We start from the raw sequence: 25,115 nt of genomic DNA on the forward strand, positions 1-25,115 counted from the left end.
AGATCCCACAAGCCACATGGCATGACCAGAAAAAAAAATAGTCAAAATAACACAACATATAATTACTACATATATTACTTTACCCATTAACTTCATACTCTCTTTAAAAACTTACAGGAAACATAATTTTATTATTATTATTTTTTTATTTTTTTTGCAGTACGCGGGCCTCTCACTGTCGTGGCCTAGACCGTTGCGGAGCACAGGCTCCGGACGCACAGGCCCAGCGGCCATGGCTCACGGGCCCAGCCGCTCTGCGGCATGTGGGATCTTCCCGGACCAGGGCACGAACCCGTGTCCCCTGCATCGGCAGGCGGACTCCCAACCACTGCACCACCAGGGAAGCACTAGGAAACATAATTTTAAATTTCTGCATGACAGTCCATCTTATGACTGGATTGTAATTCATATAATCATTCCCCTTATTACTGGACATTTAGGTTGGTTCAATTTTTCACTACTGTAAATAATTCTGGGCTCTGGAAAGAGATGGTACATTGAACATCTATAAATTTCACTCCCTTCCAAAACCCCACAAAAACTTCGGAAAAGAAATTTTTAAAAGGCAACAACTTTCAAGGATGGAGAGGACAGAAGGGACATGAGCAACATATTTTTGACAGTTATAAATGAGAAATGATTGAACTAGACCAGGGACCCCCAAATCTTAAGCCAGTTCTGGGGAAAGCTGAAAACTAACCCAACTGACACTGCAGAGTACTCAAAAAACTCCAGATTTAACAGTGCCAGAACATCTAGAACCAGGTGAAATGAGAGAATACTAAGAAACCAGGCTGATGGAAAGCTGTTTCAAAAGAGATGTCCAAACCCCTCTCTCCCCATGCTGCTGGATAACCGGCCCACCCTGGCACTATCTAGAGTGGTGAGAAAGACAGGAGGAAGGTACAACTGAGGTCCTCTGGAGAAGACCTGAAGCTCAGGTAAAAGTTTAAACAGTTACTGAAAAGAGGATGTACATATGCATTCCAAAGGCTAAATGCTGAGACCTCCTCCCTCTCATCCTCCATTTAGTTTCCAGAACGCTGGCAACCAAGCCTTTACCTTCCAGGATACTGAAAGATTCCTCTGAGTAATGTGAACACCCTAGAACAAAGTCCCAAAGATGTTGACATGGGCTTCCTCTACAAAGGTGTAGGGAGATCACTGCAGGGAAGCAGAAAGACCGTACAGCCTCACCTTGGCCAGCTCCCTAATTGTTAAGAGGAGGAGACAATCATAATAGCAGCTCAACCAAACAACCAAAAGAAGACAATATGGAGGAGACAGACAATGCAAAAGGAAAAAAACTAAAAAAGAAAATAAAACACAATCATTAAAATCTTCAGAGATATGAGAAGATTTTGCATCTGAAAAATAAGTACAAGAAGTTATACAAAGCAGAAACTAAGAACAACAAAAAAAGAGGTCTTAAAGATATGATTGTAGAAATAAAAAACAGAATACATGGGTTCAGCAAAAAAGATGAATAGATGGAAAATAGATTTTTTTTTCCTAATTAGAGGACCATTGTAGGAGTTCTAATAACCAAATATGGAGAGTTCTAGAAAAATTAAAAACCAAGGGGAGTGGACTTCCCTGGTGGCACAGTGGTTAAGAATCCGCCTGCCAATGCAGGAGATTCGGGTTCGAGCCCTGGTCTGGGAAAATCCCACATGCTGTGGAACAACTAAGCCCATGTGCCACAACTACTGAGGCTGCGCTCTAGAACCCGTGAGCCACAACTACTGAGCCTGCATGCCACAACTACTGAAGCCCACGCACCTAGAGCCTGTGCTCCACAACGAGAAGCCACTGCAATGAGAAGCCTGCACACCGCAACGAAGAGTACCCCCCACTCGCCGCAACTAGAGAAAGCCCGTGCACAGCAATAAAGACCCAATGCAGCCAAAAATAAATAAATAAATTAATTAATTAAATTAAATAACTATAATAAAAACCAAGGGGAGGAAATCACCAATGAAATAATTCAAGACAATTTCTCAACATGGAAGACTTTCTGGTCGAAAGGGTCCTCATCAAGTGCCCCATACAATGAATGGCTATAAGATACACATCATTAGGAAATTACAAAAAATGAAAATAAAGAGATAATTCTTCAACTTTTCTGAAAATGAAAAGATCAGTCACGTATGTCATGTAAACAGTATAAGGAATTAGAAAGTCTTCTCAATAGCTTCTAGAGGCTATAAGTCAAAAAAGTGATGTCTTTCAAATCATGAAGAAAAATTTAACTCCAACCTAGAATCTGATACCCATTTAAACTATTACACCTATGCAGCAATCTGAAAGAACAACGGGTTTAGGTAGAAGAAAAATAGAAGTAGATAGATCTCCAGAAGAAAAAAAAAAAAACCTGCATTTAAACTAATAAGACTACCTGATATGATTTACCCTATGGAAAAACCAGAGGCTGTTGGAAAGTGTGGGAAGAATTAGGAATAGGTAAAAGAAAAGTAACCAAATGAAAAAAGGTAAAATTAAACAGAGGGGGAGAATTCCCTGGTGGTCCAGTGGTTAGTATTCCACGCTTCCACTGCAGGGGGCACAGGTTCAATCCCTGGTGGGGGAACTAAGATCCTGCATGCTGCACTGCATGGCCAAAAAAAAAAAAAAAAAAAACTAACCAGAGGAAAAATAAAATTAAAGGAAACAATGACATTCAATGACAATGCTCTGCTGTGAATAATGTTTGCCTAAGAATAATATGAACACTGAATACTGATTTAACCAAGTGATTTAACCAAATGGTTTTTAAACTAAATTAGGAAAAATAGAGAAGAAATGGTGGTGCAAGAGAGCTAAATCTTCATTTACATTATCAAAAATAGGCAATGTCAAAAATGGATGCATTAAAGGATAATATTTTAGATATTATTTAAAATATCTAATTAGATATTATCTAAATATCTAGATATTTCTGGTTTAGAAACACAGAGGTTCATAAATTTCAGAAGAATCAAATTTTAGTTGTTTTTAGAGTGGAAAGTGTCTCCGTCTGAAGGGGACCTGGAGAACAGGAAGAAGTAGGCAAAGAACTTAGTTTAGAAACCTAAAAGGACTATTTGATTTTCTAAACGAAGTATATGTGTTATTTGGATACAAATTTTAAAAACATGCTGCAAAATATCTGTACTTTGTGTCTCTCATGTTCAGTTTTAAACAAAGGCCCCAGAACAGCACTCAGGTAACTATCTTTATCAGGTGAGTACTTAAACTTAGAAGCCAACTGAGGGATCATATTTTTATATTTCAGGCCCTGGTCAGATTGCTGAGGGTCAGGAAGTGACCAAGTACAGATGGACAAGGATTTGTTCTAAAAGAGAAGCAGCAGGAACTGCTTTTACAAGACAGGTAAACATGAGTGTGAAGATCACTAGAAATCCTCAGAATAGCTAGATCTGGAAACTAGGAAGAACCAGAATACACCATACCCTTAAACTGAAACGCAAGCAATCAGCAGCACATACAGGAATAGCAGCTGTTTGCAGATATATTCTAGTTTACAGCAATCGATTCTCAAAGACACTAGTAGGGGACCTTTAAAAATACCCACATCCAATCCAGATGAAGCATTCATTATATAATAAATGAGAGACGGATCTTTTTAAAACGGTTCAAAACTCCCAAATTCAGGTACTGCAAAGAAAAACAGCTACTTAAGAGAAAAACATCCTGGTTATTTCAACACCCTCAAGAACCTAGTTTTCAAATTGAAACTAAACCAATCAGAATTAAACCTTAATTCTCGTTTTTCACCGTACACAAAATCAGGAAAAAACCAAATAAAATTAACATTCATTTCACTGCCACAAACTAAACGGGTCTCCTTGCTTTGAAAAAACACCGCGGAGCGGAAGTTAATCATCCCTTTGCCCAAAAGCGTAAAACTCACACTCTCCACCTTCATACCTCACACCAATATAAGACCCCATTAACTTGGACTCTACCCGCCTAGGAAACGTGGGTACATTCTAATCTCAGCGCCCTCTCTAAGAAATCACCAACTCCGATTTTTAACGATCACAGGCACAGTACGAAAAGAAATCTCCCCAGAAACAGAAAAACTGAAACAAATTTTTCCTCAGAACACTTACTCTAACGTGCCAGAAACTCCCCAACCCACAGAATAAAAACCTACGATATAAAACTTCTTTTAATAAACAAAAGGAACAGGGGAGAGCGCGAACGCAGTCCCCCACTACCACAAATTATGCAGTCGAGTTTCCCACATTTGGGGAAATCGCAGGGGTCAGCACATCCGGAGTGCAATGGATAAGCCTCGCCCTGGGAAAACCACCTTCGTGATCATGGTGTCTCCCCTGCCAGGTAAGTATGAGTTGCTAGCGTTCGCTGGTACCTCACCCTCAGATTCAAATCACTCTAAAGATAGGGTCACTTTTCTCATGCATTTTACAACCCAACCCCCACTGCTGGAATACAGTTTCCAAACTATAATTACCATGCAGCAATATTTTGTATATCTAGATATTGCCAAATCTTAGGAAATACAATGCCTAGTGTAAGAATTACCGGCAGTCACTGCTCTTATCTACATGTTCCACACCCCTTTTGCTGATCTCATTCACAGCGTCCTTTTCCTGGTATAGTTAGTGGAATGAAAAAGGCAAAGATGCTCTACGGATATAAAGGTAACAAATTGGTTCCTTCCTTCAAGGGCTTGGAGCTAATGATGTCACTGTGATTCTGGCGCAGTTCAGCAAGCCGATATTCACGTAACAGAAAGAGCAAGTCTGAAAAGATGAAATCTGGCAAAAGTACATTAAAAAATTCAGTCCAGGAAGTGCTAAAAATAGGCTGTCAGTTCAAAGCTTCAAGCAAAAGTACAAAATATGCTCTTTCAAATATGCAGCATATGATCACCCTCACTTGCAAGAGCAGTTACACAAACACTAATTCTAAACCAAGTAAGTGGAAAACTCACAAAAACGCTCCCTCCTACAGCAGGTATTTGGATAAGCCGTAGGGGGTCTGTTCAGCTGGAGTGTGATGACCCTCACCGTTGGAAATCACTTTTGTGATCAAGAGTGTCTCCTCTCCTAAGCAAGACTAAGCTGTGTTTCGATTTATCGTTAAACCCTGTTGTGCCCAACATTACAAGCACAGGGTCATTCGTTTGCTTTTTCATGGGTGTCTGAAATCCAAAACAAGACTACTGAAGAATCAATCTATCCTACAAGAAACTCTGGGGACTTCCCTGGTTGCACAGTGGTTGGGAACCCGCCTGTCAATGCAGGGGACAAGGGTTTGATCCCTGGTCCAGGAAGATCCCACATGCCGCGGAGCAAAAAAAAAAAGAAACTCCTGGGCCCTCCTACACTATATTAGCCGCTTCAAAAAGGGCAAATCCCGTCTCAGGTAGTGGTTAATGTATCACATATTCCACATCCACATAATCAATATTATCATTCTTCTTAATCCTCTCCTTCCTGCGTCAGTGTATATTAGAATTGGAGTTTCCAAGTTTAACTGTTCTTCAGTTGTCTCTCCAAAATCACACTAGAACCACCCTACTTCCCAAGTCTTTTTATCCTACAGAAGGACTCTTCTGGTATTCTCTCCTCCATCAAAATAAATTAACCAGAGTTTTACATCTTTTTTTTTTTTTTTCCACCTGCGCCACACAGCTTTTGCAGGATCTTAGTTCCTCCACCAGGGGTGGATCCTGGGCCCACCGCAGTGAAAGCACTGGGTCCTAACCACTGGACCACCAGGGAATTCCCAAGTTTTGTATCTTTAAAACAGAAAGAAATAACACTATTTGTAAAAATTATCTTATTAAAAACCAGCAAGCAATAACTGAGAACACATAGGTATCAGAGATGGAGAGAGAAAAAAATACTGGGGTGGGTGGAAGAAGGAGGTCATGATGTGAACTGCAGCTATTCCTGAAGTCTGTCTACCAGTTTGATTTTTATAAACTCTCTCCTCCAAAGAAAGTATTATGTAACATATATACTCATATACACATATACATAAACATACATGCATATGTAATCTAGAAACAAAATATTTGCATTTTGTTTTGTGAAACAGAAGTTAGACATCTTGACATCTGGTTAGGAACCACACACATAAGGGAAAAAAGTGGTATCTATGAAGTAGACTGCTGTTATCACCAAACAACTCTTAAATTCAAAATGCCATTTTCAGAAGATCTGTGAGTAGCAGTGCTTTCTTTTTATTTATTTATAAAGTATAGTTGATTTACAATATTGTGTTAGGTTTGGGTGTAGAACAAAGTGATTCAGTATATATATATATATATATATATATACACACACACACATATATATTTTTTAGATTCTTTTCACCACAGGTTATTACAAGATATTGAATTTAGTACCCTGTGTTATATAGTAAGTCTTTATTGCTTATCTATTTTATGTATAGTAGTTTGTATCTGTTAATCCCATATTACTAATTTTTCCCTCCCCCTGCCTCCTTTCCCCTTTGGTAACCATAAGTTTTCTATGACTGTGAGTCTGTTTCTGTTTTTTACATAGATTCATTTGTATTATTTTTTAGATTCTGTATTGTGATATCATATTGTATTTGTCTTTCTCTGTCTGACTTACTTCACATAGTATATTCTCCAGGTCCATCCATGTTGTTGCAAAAGGCAATAATTTCATTCTTTTTTATGGTTGAGTAATATTCCATTATATATATACATACACACACACACACACACACACACACACACACACACACACACACACACACATATACACACACTGACCACATCTTAAACCAGTCATCTGTTGATGGGCACTTGGGTTGTTTCCATGTCTTTGCTACTGTAATAGTGCTAGCAGTGCTATTTTATTTTACTTTTCATTTCATTTCATTTCATTTTTTGGCTGCTCGGCTTGTGGGATGTTACTTCCCTGACCATGGAACAAACCCAAGCCCTTGGTGCAGTGAAAGTAACCACTGGACCACCAGGGAATTCCCTAGCAGCACTTTCTTAAATAACAGAGTCCTTCCCAAGGCTAGTTTCAATATTTCATGAGAACTTCATTGTTACTGACCTAGTTATCAAAATGTCTGTCCAAGACAGTCTGCCTTAGGGCAAAAGGTGACTGTCCATTCTCTTGTAGCTCAAGCACATTAAAACATTAATGCTACAATCCTCACAGAAGCCCTGCAGAGCTTAACATCCTTTGAGGAGAGCCACAACATTTCTTTGATGAGAAAAATATAAGGAAATACATGAGTTTATGTTAAATACTAACATAAGTTAGCATAGAAAAAGTAGAGAAGCTTCTTAGTTCATTTTACAAAGGTTGCAAAACTCTGCTGCCAGAAAGAGTATTATAGATGTAATCATCTCACAGATTAATCTTACTTATGAACAAAAATGCAAATCTCTTAACTAAGCCTATAAAATCTTTATGACCCAAATCTAATAGAATATTAAAAGAACATACACAATAACTAAATAGGTTTTATACCAGGAATATAGGACCTACGTACATAAAAGTATATGATAGGGACTTCCCCAGGTGGTCCAGTGGTCAAGAATCCGAGCTTCCACTGCAGGGGTTCGGGTTCGGGGAACTCAGATCCCTCATACTTTGCAGCGCGGCCAAAAAAAAAAAAAAAAGTATATGATAAAGGTAGCATTCCACACAGGTAGGGGAAAAGATCAATTACCTAATAAAGAATACTTAGAAAATTGGCTCACCACTGGAAAGAAGGAAAAAAAATGCTTCCTTCCTTCCTCCTACTTTACATTTTAAAAAATCAGATAGATTAAAATATTCAAATTAAATCATAAACCATATGTAGAAAAAATACAGATGATTATGCTTATAATAATTTTGAAGAAAAGAAAGACTATTTTTTGGCTGAGCCTAATGGCTTGCAGGATCTTAGTTCCCTGCACCCCCTGCAGTGGAAGCCCAGAGTCCTAACCACTGGACCACCAGGGAATTCCCAAGAAAAGAAAGACTTTATAAGCATGTTACCAAAGTAAGAATTAAATGTAAGTTTGCATATACATAACCTCAATAAAATAGAAAACTTCATAAAGTTTAAATACACATGACAAAGTGGGAAGATATCTGCAGTGTACAGATTAGGTAAATAGCCTGTATGATACAATATGCATGTGAGAGAGAGTTGGCAGCATATGGATTTTGGTTTTTTGTGTTTTTTTCTTTTTGGCTGTATTGGGTCTTCTTTGCTGCACGCGGGCTTTCCTCTGGTTGCAGCGAGTGGGGGCTACTCTTCGTTGTGGTGCGCGGGCTTCTCATGCAGTGGCTTCTCTTGTTGTGGAGCACAGGCTCTAGGCGCGCAGGCTTCAGTAGTTGTGGCACGTGGGCTCAGTAGTTGTGGCTCGCGGGCTCTAGAGCACAGGCTCAGTAGTTGTGGCACACAGGCTTCGTTGCTCTGTGGCATGTGGGATCTTCCCGGCCCAAGGCTCAAACCCATGTCCCCTGCCTTGGCAGGTGGATTCTTAACCACTGCGCCACCAGGGAAGCCCTTCTGTGTTTTTTTTAAATTTATTTTTGGCTGCATCAGGTCTTCATTGCTGTGCATGGGCTTTCTCTAGTTGTGGCGAGCAGAGGCTACTCTTCATTGTGGTGTGAGGGCTTCTCATTGCGGTGGCTTCTCTTGTTGCAGAGGGCGGGCTCTAGGTGCACAGGCTTCAGTAGTTGTGGCACAAGGGCTCAGTACTTGTGGCACGTGGGCTCTAGAGCACAGGCTCAGTAGTTGTGGTGCATGGGCTTAGTTGCTCTGCAGCATCTGGGATCTTCCTGGACCAGGGCTCAAACCCGTGTACCCTGCCTCGACAGGCAGATTCTTAACCAGTGCTCCACCACAGAAGTCCCTGGATTTCGGGTTTTAACATCAGACAAAACTGAGCAGAATGCTTGGCCTTTCATGTGTAATGTAATAACTAATGTAATGTAAACATTAGTTATTGTTTCTAATAATAAAAACATAGACCTATTACAAATACATATTTTAATTAAAAGTAGCCTAGTTAGAGACTTCCCTGGTGGTCCACTGAATTGCCAGAGAATTCCCAAAGATGGTAAATTTTATGTTATGTGTATCTTGCCACTATAAAAAATTAAAAGTGGGCAAATGATATAATGAGACAGTTACAATGATAAAATACACTTGGCTAATAAAATTATTATATGAAAAGATTTTTAACCTCTCTTAGTCATAAAAGATAATAATAACCATTTAAAGTCAATTATACCTCAATTAAAAAAAATCACCATTTAAAGACTGCTAAAGGCCAGTGCTAGGGTGGAGGCAGGAAAACCAGCTCTCATACACTGTTAGTAGGAGTGTAAGTCGTGCAAACATTTGGCAATGAGATTCAAAATGGGGAATTCCTTGGCGGTCCAGTGGTTAGGACTTAACGCTTTCACTGCCGTGGCCCAGGGTTCAATCCCTGGTCAGGGACCTAAGATCCTGCAAGCCATGCGGCCTAGCCAAAAAATAAAAAAAAGATTCAAAATGAAAATGTGCATACTTTTTGACCTAGGAATTCTACTACCAGAAATGTATTGAGAGAGAGACAGAGAGAGAGCACGTGCTTGAGAGTAACCACAAGGGCACACATGGGCATCCTCGAAAAAGCGAGCTCCAGAGCACACAGTACCTCATCACAGCAAAAAACTGGAAATAATTCCACTGTCTTTATAGGCTACTGATTAGAAAGATGGGCCTTAGGACTGAATAATATCCAGCCATTAAACTTAATTTTAAAATAGTTTTTAATCATATGGAGAAAGTTTTTGACAAAATATTAAGTGAAAAACAAGATATATACATTTCTTCACAATTTGATCACAACTATCATAACTCAAATAAATGCATTATATGAAGTTATAAGAAGATTAAAATAAACCAAAATGTTAACACTATTATCTCTGAGTGAAACTGAGTCCCCTTAAAACTGAGTTCCTCTGCTGAGTTTATGATTAACCTCTCAATTCAGAACTTTATTCCCTTTCTTGTCCTGCACCTGTTTCCCCTCAAGACTGTGAGGTAGCAAAGAAAAGGGGGGGATTGTAACTGAGCAGGACCCTATGGGGCCTTCCCAGGACAGAACCCCTGTCCCCATGTCCTCTGCCTGCCTTTTGTTTGTAGAAAAACTTTAGCCTCCTAGGCCCTCCAAGAGTTCCAAAGACTGAATTTAATCAGAGAAGTGAGAAAATGCAGAAACAAAAGAAAACAATCAAGCAAAACAAAATAATAACAGTTAATAGCTATTAAACAAAGTCAAGGAAGTTTAGCTCCTCCTTAAGGGCTATAGATAATATTCTGAGCCATATTCTTGGGCTGTTTTGCAGATACTGAAACCCCCACCAGGTGAAAGAAGTTAACTGCATGCTGACCACAAGTACATTGACCCCAGACAGGCTGGAACCAGAATGCTGATGATGTTGACTCTCAATGACCTCAGCACCAACCAATCAGAAGAATGTCCATGAGCTGATCAAGCACCCCACAACCATCTCTCTCATCCTGTCTTTAAGCCATTGGGGAGTTTGGGTCTTTTGATCATTAGCTGCCCATAGTCCTTGCTTGGCTTTACAATAAATGCTGTACTTTCCTTCACCACAACCCAGTGCCAGTAGATCGGCTTTACTGTGCATGGTGAGTCGACCCAAGTTTGGTTCAGTAACATGAACTGAAGAAAAGATCTATGAACATGGAAGCACCCTAAATGTCCATTGACAGACGAACGGATAAAGAAGATCTGGTATATATCTACACACACACACACACACACACACACACACATATACACAATGACATATTATTCAGCCATAAAAAAGAATGAAATAATGCCATTTCCATGGATGGACCTAGGGATTATCATACTGAGTGAAGTAAGTCAGATAAAGACAAATATCATATGATATCACTTATATGTGGAATCTAAAAAATATGATACAAATGAACTTATTTACAAAAACAGAAACAGACTCACAGACATAGAAAACAAATTTATGGTTATCAAAGGGAAAAGGGCAGGGGGTTAAATTAGGAATTTGGGATTAACAGATAAACACTACTATAAATAAACTAGATAAACAACAAGGCCCTATTGTAGAGCACAGGGAAGTATATTCAATATCTTATAATAGTGTATAATGAAAAGAATCTGAAAAAATATATATATATGTATAACTGAATCACTTTGCTATATACCTAAAACATTGTAAATCAATTATACTTCAATTAAAAAAATTTTAAATAACAAAATAAAATAAAAAAGAAAAGGTCTATAAATCAGTTTTATATTCTTTGTATTTTTGGTATTTTATTTGTTTTCTACTTCCTACTCGTATATATTTCCCACCTACTTAAGAGTACAAAACAACAAAAAATGAGAGAGGTCAATCACCTAATCATCCATTCTTTTAACAAACACATACTGAGCACCTCCTACAAGCCATACACTGGGCTAGGGGCTCTAGGAAAACGAGTAAAATCCACATGGTCCCTGTTCTACTGAATCTTTCATTCTAGTTGGGTAGACATATGCTAAATAACTGATCACACAAAGACATCTGGTGTTATGAGAGCCTTAAAGGGGAGATCTGACCTAGTTTCAAGGGGGCTTGTTGGAGGTAGAGGTTCAGAGTCAGAGAAGAGGTCAATGAATGCTGAGATTTGAAGGATAAATAAATAGTAGTTAATTGGGTGAAGCAGAGAGGCATGTTGTGGCACACACATGGAATTAAGACCAGAGTGGCTGGAGTGTAAAGAGTAAAGGTGAGACAGGACTTCCCTGGTGGTCCAGTGGGTGAGATTCCACACTCCCAATGCAGGGGGCACAGGTTCGATTCCTGGTTGGGGAACTAGATCCTGCATGCATGCCGCAACTAAGAAGACTGCATGCTGCAACTAAGACCCGGGGCAGCCAAAATAAATAAATAAATAAATAGATAGATAGATAGATAGATTTAAAAAAAAAAGAGTAAAGGGGAGAGGGAAAGGATGCAACTAAAGAGGTAAACAGGAGCCAGAACATGCAAGACGTTTTGTAAGTCTTATTAAGAAATTTGGTCTTTATCCCAAGAGCAAAATAGAGAGTTATAGGAAATGAAATATACTCTAGAAAGGACCCTGTCTGCAGCATGGGAGAACAGACTAGAGGGAAGGGGAAGACAAGATGCAGAGAGACCTGCTAAAAGGCTCTTGCAGTACCTATAAGAGAAATGGTGGGGACTTCCCTGGAGGTCTAGTGGTTAGACTTCACCTTCTAATGCAGGGGGTGTGGGTTTGATCCCTGACCCCTGGTCAGGTAACTAAGATCCCACGTGCCTCACAGCCAAAAAACCAAAACATAAAACAGAAGCCGTACTGTAACAAATTCAATAAAGAATTTGAAAATGGTCCACATAAAAAAAATCTTCAAAAAACAAAAAAGAGAGAAATGGTGACAGCTTGGCCTAGAAAAAGAGACATGGACATGATCGAGATATTTTAGAGAGAAAATTGATAGGGTTTGCGGTTATAGTGAACATGGAGACTTAAAGGGAAGGAGGTGTGGAAGATTCCTAGGTTTCTGGTTTGTGCAGATGGAAGGATGGATATTCAGTTCACGGAGGTAGGGAACGCAGGAAGAGGACAAAAAGATTTTGGGCTGGGCTGAAGATAATGAGTGAGGTTTAAGATAGGCTGAGTTAGAGATTTAGCACTGTGCTGTATGCAATTAGATATTTGCATCTGCAGGTCAGAGAACAGGTTAGAGCTAGAAAAATAAATTTACAAATTATTGGTGTATAGTCACTGAACTGTGAATGTGAATAAGAGAGACAGAGAGAGAATGAAAGAACCAGAAAGGAGAGGAGACAACAGAACTGGATAGTCAGTGAAAGGTCAGCTATGGGGCCTTACAGTAACATTTCATGCCCTGGTTATGGAGGATAAAATTGTAAGCGAGTCAGAAAAGCCAGATGCCTAGGAATGAAATCAGAGATGTGGCATCACAGAAGTCAAGTGAGAACAATGTCTAAGAGTTTGGGGACAACAAATATTTTGAGCTCCCATTATGTACAAGGCCTTGTGAAATTGATATTGCTATTCCAAATATACATGTTTGAGGCCTTAAGCTTTATCACAACCATCTCTAAAGCTAAACCTTGATTCAGAGGTTTTTTCTTAGTCCAAACAGCACTCATTTATCTTTCCCATTCTCAAATGCACTTGAACACGCAAGGTCACCAGTTTTAAAAGTTCTATGTTCTTATGCTAAAAGAAAATAAACTTCTCAGCTATAACAGAAATATTCACATTATTCCTCTCCCACAGCTCTAGAAAATAGCCCACTCAGCATGAAAATGTGTCCTTATTTGAATACTTAATTATAGATATTGACAGCATATCGGTAACTCACGCCTACCCTTAGTATTGTATCTAGATTACAACACAAGTCAGAAAGGCAACACACCTCAATAATAATCCTGATTGACTAAGGCTCCATGAGGGCATAGATTCTTTTGTTAGTCCTGTCACCCTGCACAAAACTAGTGGTTAAATATTTAATGTTGCTTAAGTGATCCAATCTTCAATGTGCTAGTTTTAAATTGGGACCTGGGTAAACTGTTCACAGGATTACTATAAGGATCAAGTCAAATAAAATAAAATACGTAAAAGCACTTTTCTTTGGCACTTTACAACTGTAGGCATTGTTTTCCTTTTAAAGGCTCATAGCATTGGCACTCTGAGCTAGGTGTTCAATAAGGCTTTATTCGACTGAATATACATATTATAATATTTTTAAGTGGAGAAAAAACTTAAGATTTATTATGTACCTTTTCTGTGCTAAACACTTCATATTTGTTCATTTAATCTTTCTTACAACCCCTAATGGAAGAAATACTATCTTCCATTTGCAGGCGAAGAAACTGAGTAACTTGCTGAAAGTTTCACAGTTGGTTATTTCCCAAGATGTGATACAAACCCAAATTTGTATGACTCCAAAGCTCATGCTAGTTTCCCCATAACAGTACTTCTCAAAATCAAGTAACCCTAAATTGCAAAGGAAAACAATAACATACTCGCAGGAAAATCTGGGAGACTACTGAAATATCCAGTTTAAACTGGATCTTTCTTCAAACAATTATGTTTATCTTAAAATTTATAGTTGCATTTTACTCTACAATATATTGCTTGTTTAACAGAAAATGTTTTAAATGGCTCACCACTCACCACTCATTCAATTCTTCCCTCTCTAAAGAAATATTTGAGAAAACCTGACAGTATAGGAAGGTGCACCTTCCGTAAAAATCCCACAGCATTATTTCCTGGCGCCTGACCTCATAAAACTGGATCCCAGTTTGAAAGCCTGATTATAGAGCAAACTGCATTAAAGATATCTTAAGAATGATGATGAAAACAATAATTATTATAGCAACTCAAGGGTCAGGATAAGATATTAATGATGCGTAACAGTATAACTACAGATAGAGTCGACTAGTTTAACTCCCCACTGCTAATGAAACAAAATTCTAACACGACCGATTCCACTGCGTTTCACTGAACGACCTGAAGAGCTATCCCTGAGTATGTTAACACCATCTCTTCTTCACCCAGGACCCTGGTTACTTGATAAGTATAAGCATGAATTCTCCCAGTGGAAAACATTTATGTAATGTTACCTGTATGTCCAGATGTGTAACACACTAGAAGATAAGCAACGTACAAAGTGGCAAATAAACCACATTTTGACTAGTCCTACGAGACTTTTCCTGCCCTATCAAATGGGGGTCACATACTTCTAGAATTTTCCCCCACCCCCACTCCAAGAGCTACCTCACAATTTGGAGGTAGCTCAGGGAAGAAAAAAGGGTACTAGGTTTTAACTTTGGTTTCAAAAAAACTGCTCTGAGATTCCATGTCCTTATGCTCCTTGCGGCATGGCTGTGGGCATTGGAAATGTGTAGGATTTGCTAAAGCGGTCAGCACATTTCCTTCCTTAGAGCTTATGTACTTAAAGGGCTCTGATTTGCAATATTTAGGGAGTTCCTTTAAGCTAGGAAGAAAGGTCAAGGCTAAGAATCGTCGCCTAAAGGAACGGAATGAGTTTCTCCCTTAAATTATACTCTCCTGGGCAAGGAAAGACTTCACAAGCCACCTTCCAAACCGCCTCTCAATTCCCCCCCAAATTCTCTATTTTACAAGTGGTCCCTTGCTAACTCAGTACCAGAATAGGAGCTCTGGCGTAGCCCAACTCCTCCCGCTCAAGGACCGGAGGAGCCCACGCCCAGCCCACTATGGGGACTATACTTGCTTACTTATCCAGCTACTTCTAGGCAGGCCGTGAAGAACTAACGGTCTCAAACCATCACGCTCCAGACTCGACTCGCGCGCGGCAAGACGTGGGTGGCTGCGGCGATTCGGCGCCGACCGCGCCCTGAGGCTCTGGGGGGCTGTCCCACAATCCCTCGCGAGAGCGAGGGCGGGAAAGGTGAGGGGGCCTAGCAAGGGGGACATCCGGCAGGAAGACCCAAGACCCTGGAACCCATTACGAGAATGGAGAGTATTCTTTATACGACTGTTCCGTACCCCAAACCGGTAACATGCCAGTGTCTGTGCGTATCTTAGCTCCCATTCGGGGAGATCATTCCTACTAACAACCCTGAGGCCTCCACCCAACAGGTCAGGGTGGAGGTGAGGAAATGTGGTAAGACCCACTGGGCCTGGCTTTGCATCTTGCGGTCTCCATCCATCTTTTTATTGTCAGGATGTACGTTTGATATGCAAACTTTAAATGGGATTTGGAAGAATCACGATGGAAACGGGGCAACGTATGTAAGAGTGACCAGACTTCCGCACAGCCGCAGAGCCGCAGAGCCCCAAAGCCCAAGGCCGCGTGCAGCCACGCCGCGGACCCCACCCTTCCGCCTTACGTCTGACGTCACGCGGCGTGGCGGGTGCGCGTGCGCGGGCTTGGCCGCTTCTGCGTCTGCGCAACTACGGGCGTAGGTGTTCGGCTTTGAAATGCAGCGGGATTTAGTGAGTTTGCCCCTGTCCCCAGCGGTGAGGGTGAAGCTGGTGTCTGCAGGTTTCCAGACTGCTGAGGAACTCCTAGAGGTGAAACCCTCCGAGCTCAGCAAAGGTAACGGACTCCCATTACAAGCTGAGGCACTCTGGCCGCTGTCGGGGCCGCCTCCATCCCCGTTCTCGGCCAGATTTTGCCGCCGCCCACCGCCGCGTTTACACCGTGAAATAGCTCCTTGACTCCACTTAAGTGTGGTTTGAATGGTTAGAACTGTGGTCTTGGAAACATTCACCAGTTGCTTTCTCTGCCAGTGGCTGCTGAAGCCTCTGAGGATTATCTCATTTATACTCAAAGGAACCCTTTTAACGTGGACTATTATGTTCAGTATATAGATGAAGGAACTGATGCTTGGGAGGCTAAGTAACTTTTCATTATGAGTGGGCTAGGAAGTTGTGGAGGCAGGATTGAAATCCAGACAGGCTAATTTTCGCTGTTACAAAATCCAAGGGGCAGGGATTAAATTTAAGAAATGCACTGTTCGTGATAGGATGAGGTAAATTAAGAGTGACAAAGGGAGTAGAATCCCCAGAACCTGGAGAAAGCAGTAGAAAGAAGACATCGCTTCTGTTAATGTAATTCACTGAAAAAAAAAAACCCCAAACTCACATTCCAGAACACTGTAGATTATATGTTGGTGGGAACCACTTCCTTCTGAGGTACACAAAAATGAAGCTGTCTGCAGTCACTCTCACTGTGCACATTACACTACAGTATGCCCAGAACTGTGTTATTAAGATAGAACAGAATTTTAAGGCATTTCCCTTAACGATTGAAAATAAGGTTTCAACTCTCCACTCAAGAACAAATGTTGTAAAGCCAATGTTAACTATTTGTCTTAAGTCTTATGCCAAAGACTGTATCCCCCAAAGTTTGATGGGCTCATTTTCATTCAACAGGTTGGTTTTACAAAAAAGAAATGAGAGAATCTGAATGATAATAGTAGCTAACAATTATTAAGCATTTTGGATGGGCTTAGTGTTCTACCAAGGTTTTTATGTGTGTTGTTTCATTCCCATTTTGTAGAAGAAAAGTCTGAGGCATAAAGAAGTAACTTGCCCATGCGTAGTAACTACATAGTAAGTGGTGCGGTCAGGAATGAGAAACCGAAGTAATCAGACGAGTTAAGGCTCTTAAATTGGATGGAATTTTCATTTCCTTAGGACCATTAATGTCTTTTGTTAGCACCAAATTTATAGTTCATATCCTTACCCAATCAAGCACTGATATATCAAACTCATAAGTGATATCCTCTCCATTATTTCTTCCATAAGCAGCTTGTTTTGTAATTTCCATTTTACTTCTTAGGCCATGTTGTCAGGAATGAAATTGTATAGTTGAGGAAGCATAAGTGTATTGTTTAAGCTATTGGTGCATCAAATAATTTTTCTTATTAAATAGTTTGCAGTGATCCATGAAATTTTCATTCCAATGTTTTCATGAATAATACATGCACATGCACTTCTTAAATCTGCATCTTATTTTAGGCAGTTAAAGAGGCCATTTTTCATTCTTTTCTAAAAAATAATTTGTACACCTTATGAGAGCAAGTTTATTATGGCTTCATAAGACCAAAAGAGATAGTAAAAGACCAAAGAGATAGTAAAAGGACCAAAAGGAAAAAAAAAAGGACATTTTCATTTCTACCTTCTGAGATAGATACTCTTGTAGGTACTCAGAAATGCTTTAGAGGCTTAGGTTTCTCAATTCTGTTTCTGAGGTAATAGATAAATCTTTTAAGTATGTGAAGACTAAGAAAATATAGATAAATGCCTTTATTAACTTGAAAAATTAAATAGTTAATCGAATGTTACATTTTTATGTTTCTGTACTCTTGGCGTCATTCTTGTTATTTAAAAATTAAAGTTAATGAAGACAACTCAATAACATATGACTTTTAAATTTCTAAAATCAGATGTTTTTGTTTCTGTTTCTTACTTTCAGAAGTTGGGATATCTAAAGAGGAAGCCTTAGAAACTCTGCAAATTATAAGAAGAGAATGTCTCACAAATAAAACAAGTTATTCTGGTACAGCTGAGTCAGGCAAGAAGTGCACAGCACTGGAACTTCTTGAGCAGGAGCATACCCAGAGTTTCATAATTACCTTCTGTTCAGCACTAGATAATATTCTTGGGGGTGGCATACCCTTAACCAAAACAACAGAAATTTGTGGTGCACCAGGTGTTGGAAAAACACAATTATGGTAAAATAAAATGTTCTCTTACATTTATGTAAGTAACAGAGTATTGTGTTGTGGGTATACAGTTAGGAGACCAAAAAAGGCATGTATATGCTCTTAATTTTGTGTGTCTGTATGTGTGCATCAAACAAATCAACATTTGCCTTACTTCACCCCATCTTGGTAAATTGATACAATTATTTTGATATTCAAAAGTGTTTCTTTTGCAACAGTATATGGTGGTCAGTGGGGTCAATAAGCAGTCTTCTACTTTATTATAGAATTAATTCCTGAGAATATATTTGAAAGCCAAATGTTTGAAAGTAGATTTTTGTATAATAAAGGGTTCCATTCCCAGAAGCCTAAAAACCACTAAAGAGTCCTTAATTGTGGTTTTATAGGCACACCCTCCCCCTAATCCATTCATCAATTGATTCACATATGTTTGGAGCCGTGGAGAGTCAACCATCTCTGTTACTTTGCAGAGTATATTTATACCTATAAAATATTTAGTGGTATCTAATGGGTTGTGATTTGGAGTTTGAAAAACACTGCCTTAGATGATCATGATAATGATTTGGTCATTTCAGTTCTTTCTCTTGACAGTATGCAGTTGGCAGTAGATGTGCAGATACCAGAATGTTTTGGAGGAGTGGAAGGTGAAGCAGTTTTTATTGATACAGAGGGGAGTTTTATGGTTGATAGAGTGGTAGACCTTGCTAATGCCTGCATTCAGCACCTGCAGCTTATAGCAGGAACACATATGGGAGAAGGTAAGTTGGCAAGTGCTCTTTTTTCTGTATAATAAAAGTAATTTTCATTTGTATCCATCTCAAGCAAGAGACCATTTGGAACGTGAAGCTTAATGACCGTGTACTAGTATTAAACTCTCATACTTCTCTTACGAATTGAGAAATGCTACACCTGGGCTGGCCTTTTTGTCCCCTTTTATGGCCCTCACTTTTTACTGCAGGAGCTCTGGGACAAACCTATATTTCAATGTATGACTTCAAATCATCATGCTCTGGCCTGCCAGGTGTTAGCTAATGTTACTGGACACCTTACTGTGAGTATTAAATGTTGTGTCAATGCATTAGTGTATATTGACTTTCATACTGGTTTTTCCAAAAACCAAGTGTGGCCTTGAAAAATCATGTCTGGAAATGTTTGGAAAATTAGGCTGATTGACCTCATGTGGCTCTGAGTAGTATGTAATTGACTTCACAACTATGTTAATTGTATTGTTAAAAGTGTTGGGAAGTTTTTCTGCGCTTATTATGTGGAAATAAAGTGTTAGATTAAAAAAGTTTTTTTTAAGGTAATTTGTTTTCTAGTTCTTGTCCTTCAGTTACTCATAAAATTAAATGGTTTCTGGTTTGACTGTTTTCTTTTGCTTTTCTTTTGCTTTATTGTATTTTATTTTTTGGATGTGCATTTTTTCTAGAAATGTTAAAAAACATAAAGCTTTTCCTAAGATGTTTGTATTCCCTTTAAATGAGTATAATCAGCTGAATATTTTTATTTTCATTGTAGTACTAGGTGTCCTTTTTAACCAATGACCAGTATATCTATTGAAAGTCCTGTAAGCTATCCATGTCACAGGTGTAATTTGTAATAGTGTCTTAAGATCTTGTAAATATTGTGGATGTAGCACTGGAATATAGTTTTTAATGAGTGGTGTGTGATTAAGCTGTTGTTTTTTGGTTAAAAATGAACTGGTTAAATGTATATTTGTAATAGGAAATATTTTCTGAAATTTAATTTCTTGGTTTTTCTTTCAGCATTAAAACTTAAGTACATTTTTAAATGCAATGATTTTTAACTTGTTTCTCTCTGAAATATGTCCAGAACCAATCTGGTTATTTTTAAAAAAACAAATCTAAGGAGAGAATTTTATATCATTGTTTCTACTTAAATACCAAATTATACTGTGGCATTTAAGGGAAAAATATGCTGCTTTTCAACATTTTTCCTTTTAACTTTTAATTTGGAGTCTTATGAAAAAAACAAGAAAGAAGTTCCATTGTGTTACTTCTATTCAATGGAAGCCAATAACTAGAAATATGAAAAGATAGACATTAAAACTCTAGTTGTGTATGTGTCTAAATTTTTAGTCTAGTATGTAAGGAAACAGTGGAAAAGGTGAAAATAAGAGGTCAGGAATTATGAAATGATAGTTTGTGAAATGACAGGTAAAACTATTTTAAAATTGTTTTGTTGTTTATTTCAGAGCACCCAAAAGCTTTGCAGGATTTCACTCTTGAAAATATTCTTTCCCATATTTATTATTTTCGTTGTCGTGACTACACAGAGCTACTGGCACAAGTTTATCTGCTTCCAGACTTCCTTTCAGAACACTCAAAGGTATGGCTCAATGTTTATCAGGTTGAGGAGGCTCTCTTTTATTCCTGATTAGTTGATTGTTTTTATCATGAAAGGTGTTGGGTTTTGTCAGATGCTTTTTCGGAATCAACTGAGACGATTATGTGGCTTTTTTCGCCCATCCTATTAATCTGGTGTGTTTCATTGATTGATTTTCATATTAAACCACCTTTGCATTCCTAGGATAAATCCTGCTTGATCATGATATATAATCCTTTTAATATACTACAAGATTCAGTTTCCTAGTATTTTATTGAGGATTTTTACATCTGTAATTGGTCTGTGGTTTTCTTTGCTGGTGATGTCTTTGTCTGGCTTTGGTATCAGTGTAATATTGGCTTCATAAAATGAGTTAGGAAGTTCCCTTCTCTACTTTTCAGAATACTTTGAGAAAAATTGGTGTAAATTCTTTAAACATTTTATAGAATTCACTGGTGAAGCCATCTGGTCCTGATTTTTTCTTTGTTGAAAAGCTTTTGATTACTGATCCAATCTCTTGTTATAAATCTATTCAGATTTTCTGTGTCTTCAGTCAGTTTTGGTAGTTTGTGTCTTTCAATGAGTTTGTCCATTTCATCTAGGTTATCTGATTTTTTGGCATACAAATGTTCATTATATTCTCTTTGTTTTTTATTTCTATAAGATTAGTAGTAATGTCCTTACTTTGATTCCTGACTGGAGTGATTTGCACCTTCTCTCTTTTTCTTAGTCACTTTAGTTAAAGGCTTGTCAATTTTGTTGATCGTTTCAAAGAATCAACTTTTTTTCTTTTTCTTTTTTTTAAAAATCTCTCTCTTTTTTAAAAAACTAATTAATTAATTAATTTTATTTTTGGCTGCGTTGGGTCCTTCATAGCCGCGCGGGCTTTCTCTAGTTGTGGCGAGCAGGGGCTACTCTTCGTTGCAGTGCGTGGGCTTCTCATTGCGCTGGCTCCTCTTGCTGTGGAGCACGGGCTCTGGGCACGTGGGCTTCAGTAGTTGTGGCATGCAGGCTCAGTAGTTGTGGCGCATGGGCTTAGTTGCTCCACGGCATGTGGGATCTTCCCAGACTAGGGCTTGAACCTGTGTCCCCTGAACTGGCAGTCAGATTCTTAACCACTGCACCACCAGGGAAGTCCCTCAAAGAATCAACTTTTGATTTCAGTGATTTTTCCAATTGTTTGTCTCTTGTCTATTTTGATTATTTCCACTTTAATTTTCATTACTTTCTTCTACTTTATTTGGGATTAGTTTGCTCTTCTTTTTCTGGTTCTTTTAAGTAGAATTTTAGGATATTGGTTTGAGATCTTTATTTCTTTTTAAGAAACCATTTATTTATTTATTTGCTGCACCATGTGGCTTGTGGAATCTTAGTTCCCCAACCAGGGATTGAATCCAGGCCCTTGGCAATGAGAGTGTGCAGTCCTAACTGCTGGACTGCCAGGAAATTCCCTTTTTTTAAAAAATATAGTTGTTTAGAGCTATACATTCTCCTCTGAGCACTGCTTTTACTGTATCCCATAAATTTTGGTATATTATTTTTTAATATTCATTTATCTTTAAGTACATTCAAATTTCCATTTTGAGTTCTTTGACTCTTTGTTTATTTAAGAGTGTGTTGGGCTTCCCTGGTGGCGCAGTTGTTGAGAGTCCGCCTGCCGATGCAGGGGACACGGGTTCGTGCCCCGGTCCAGGAAGATCCCACATGCCGCGGAGCGGCTGGGCCCATGAGCCATGGCCTCTGAGCCTGCGCGTCCAGAGCCTGTGCTCCGCAACGGGAGAGGCCACAACAGTGAGAGGCCCACGTACCGCAAAAAAAAAAAAAAAAAAAGAGTGTGTTGTTTGATTTCCACATATTTGTGAATTTTTCAAATGTCCTTTTGTTGGTTTCTAATTTTATTCCATTCTGGTCAGAGAAGATAACAATGATTCCATCTTTATAAATTTGAGACTTATCTTGTGACCTAACATCTGGTCTATGCAGGAGGACGTTCCATGTGCACTTGAGAAGAATGTGTAGTCTGCTGTTGAGTGGAGTGTTGTATGTATAGATCTGCTATTTCTAGTTGATTTATAGTGTTGTTAAGTTTTTTCTTTCCTTGTTTATCTTTTGTCCAGTTATATCCATCATTGAATATGAGCTGTTTGAAATTGCCAGTTATTACTGTAGAACTGTCTTGTTTCTTTCTTTGATTTAAAAAAAAATTTATTTTTAAAAATAATTAATTAATTTTTGGCTGCATTGGGTCTCCTTTGCTGCACGCGGGCCTTCTCTAGTTGCAGCAAGTGGGGACTACTCTTCATTGAGGTGCGTGGGCTTCTCATTGCGGTGGCTTCTCTTGTTGAGGAGCACAGGCTCTAGGCATGCGGGCTTCAGTAGTTTTGGCTCGCGGGCTCTAGAGCTCAGGCTCAGTAGATGTGATGCACAGGCTTAGTTGCTCCAAGGCATGTGGGATCTTCCTTGACCAGAGCTCAAACCCATGTCCCCAGCATTGGCAGGTGGATTCTTAACCACTATGCCACCAGGAAAGTCCTCTTTCTTTAATTTTATCAGTTTTTGCTTTATATATTTTAGGGCTTTGTTGTTAGGTCTCTATATATTTATAATTGTTATATCTTCTTTTTGCTTTTTTTGGCTTTCGGGATCTTAGTTCCCTGATCAGGAATTGAACCCAGGCCATGGCAGTGAAAACACCAAGTCCTAACCACCGCACCGCCAGGGAATTCCCTATAATTGTTATATCTTCTTAATGGACTGACCCTTTTATTATTATACAGTGTCCTTCTTTGTCTCTTGTAACAGTATTTGTCTTAAAGTCTCTTTTGTCTGGCCACTCCAGCTCTCTTTGGTTACTGTTTGCAGGGAATATCTTTTTCCATCCTTTCACACCTAACTTATATGTATCTTTGGACTTAAAGTGAGTTTCTTGTAGAAAGCCTACAGCTGGGTCATTTTTTAAATCCATTCTGCCAATCTCTGCCTTTTAATTGGAGAGTTTAATTCATTTACGTTTAACGTGCTTGCTCATAGGGAGGTACTTCTGCCATTTTGCTGTTTTTTTTCCTACATGTCTTATACCTTATTTCTCAATTTTTCCATTACTGCCTTCTTTTTTTTATTAGATAGTTATTTTCTAGTATACCATTTTGATTCCCTTGTTTCTTTTACTATATATTTTTTAGTTATTAGTTGCAAAATTGCTGGATCATATGCTAATTTTATGTTTAACTTTTTGAGGCCTTGCAAAACTGTTTTTCACAGTTGCTGAACCATTTTACATTCCCACCACCAATGCAGTGGTAAATGGGATTGTTTCCTTAATTTCTCTTTCTGATCTTTTGTTGTTAGTGTATAGAAATGCAACAGATTTCTGTTTATTAATTTTGTATCCTGCAACTTTACCAAATTCATTGATGAGCTCTAGTTACCGTTTATTTCTGGTTATAAATTATTTTCTGGGGAATTCCCTGATGGTCCAGTAGTTAGGGCTCTGTGCTCTCACTGCCAAGGGCCTGAGTTCGATCCCTGGTCAGGGAACTAAAACCCCACAAGCCATGCTGTGTGGCCGTAAATAAATAAATAAATTTCTGTATTTTCCTCAAAATATGGACCATAAGGTTGACTATTACAGAATTTTCTTGCATTTTGTTTACATCAGGATTTTTCCCTAAGAGGTTTTCATCAATTTGAACTTTGCTGAACTTATTTATCCATATCTGACCTATGCCATTATTTGGCAAAATTAAGCTACCAATAAGCACTTGATGGCTGTCCAATTCAGCAAAGAAGTTGCTCCCCTCACTGAGGAACAGGTACTGTTTTAACATAAACGCTGGTTGCTATTTTTGCTTACATTAACAAGCATGATGAAAGTGAAACAACAGAGGTGTATTTTTTTGCTGAATTGATTAGCTTCCTGTGTTACTGTTGTTGAGGAATTTGATGAATTTTTACCATTTCTGTTTTTCCTTTTTTTCTTCCCCAACCTCCTAATTTATCTCTCTCCTCCCACCTTTCCCCTTTGGTAGCCATAAGTTTGTTTTCTAAGTCTGTTTCTGTTTTGTAAATAAGTTTGTATCATTTTTTAGATTTCACATATAAGTGATACCATATGATATTTGTCTGTCTGGCTTACTTAGTATGGTAATCTTTAGGTCTATTCATGTTGCTGCAAATGGCATTATTTGATTCTTTTTTATGGCTGAGTAATATTCCATTGTATATATGTACCACATCTTCTTTATCCATTCATCTGTTGATGGATATTTAGGTCGCTTCCATGTCCTGGTTATTGTAAATACTGCTCCAGTGAACATTTGGTGCATGTAAATATCTTTTCGAGTTTTGGTTTTCTCCAGATTTATGCCCAGGAGTGCAATTGCTGGATCATATGGTAGCTCTATTTTTAGTTTTTTGAGGAACCTCCATATTGTTCTCCATAGTGCCTGTAACAATTTACATTCCCACCAACAGTGTAGGAGTGTTCCCTTT

The 25,115-nt window shown here is 38.7% G+C and overlaps 1 protein-coding gene and 1 non-coding gene across 3 annotated transcripts in view; one reads left to right on the forward strand and one right to left on the reverse strand.

Annotated features, from left to right (window-relative positions):
- Nucleotides 1-4,191: 4,191 nt before the first annotated feature.
- Nucleotides 4,192-4,355, reverse strand: LOC113609807 (U1 spliceosomal RNA). Its single transcript, XR_003428805.1, has one exon. It is a non-coding gene; the product is annotated as a U1 spliceosomal RNA (small nuclear RNA).
- Nucleotides 4,356-15,975: 11,620 nt separating this feature from the next.
- The window catches only part of RAD51C (RAD51 paralog C), a 31,905-nt gene continuing 22,765 nt past the window's right edge, over nucleotides 15,976-25,115 (forward strand). For both annotated transcript variants that reach the window (XM_027087214.1, XM_027087215.1), the window contains exons 1-4: nucleotides 15,976-16,144; nucleotides 18,029-18,287; nucleotides 18,870-19,036; nucleotides 20,494-20,627. In XM_027087214.1, coding sequence (XP_026943015.1) covers nucleotides 16,027-16,144; nucleotides 18,029-18,287; nucleotides 18,870-19,036; nucleotides 20,494-20,627 — 678 coding nt within the window. In that variant the 5' untranslated portion in view covers nucleotides 15,976-16,026. The remainder of the gene's footprint in view (nucleotides 16,145-18,028; nucleotides 18,288-18,869; nucleotides 19,037-20,493; nucleotides 20,628-25,115) is intronic.

The sequence above is a fragment of the Aethalodelphis obliquidens genome, unplaced genomic scaffold (assembly GCF_003676395.1).
Source record: "Aethalodelphis obliquidens isolate GAN/ISIS:26980383/991018 unplaced genomic scaffold, ASM367639v1 scaffold58, whole genome shotgun sequence".
NCBI classification, from domain to species: domain Eukaryota; kingdom Metazoa; phylum Chordata; class Mammalia; order Artiodactyla; family Delphinidae; genus Aethalodelphis; species Aethalodelphis obliquidens.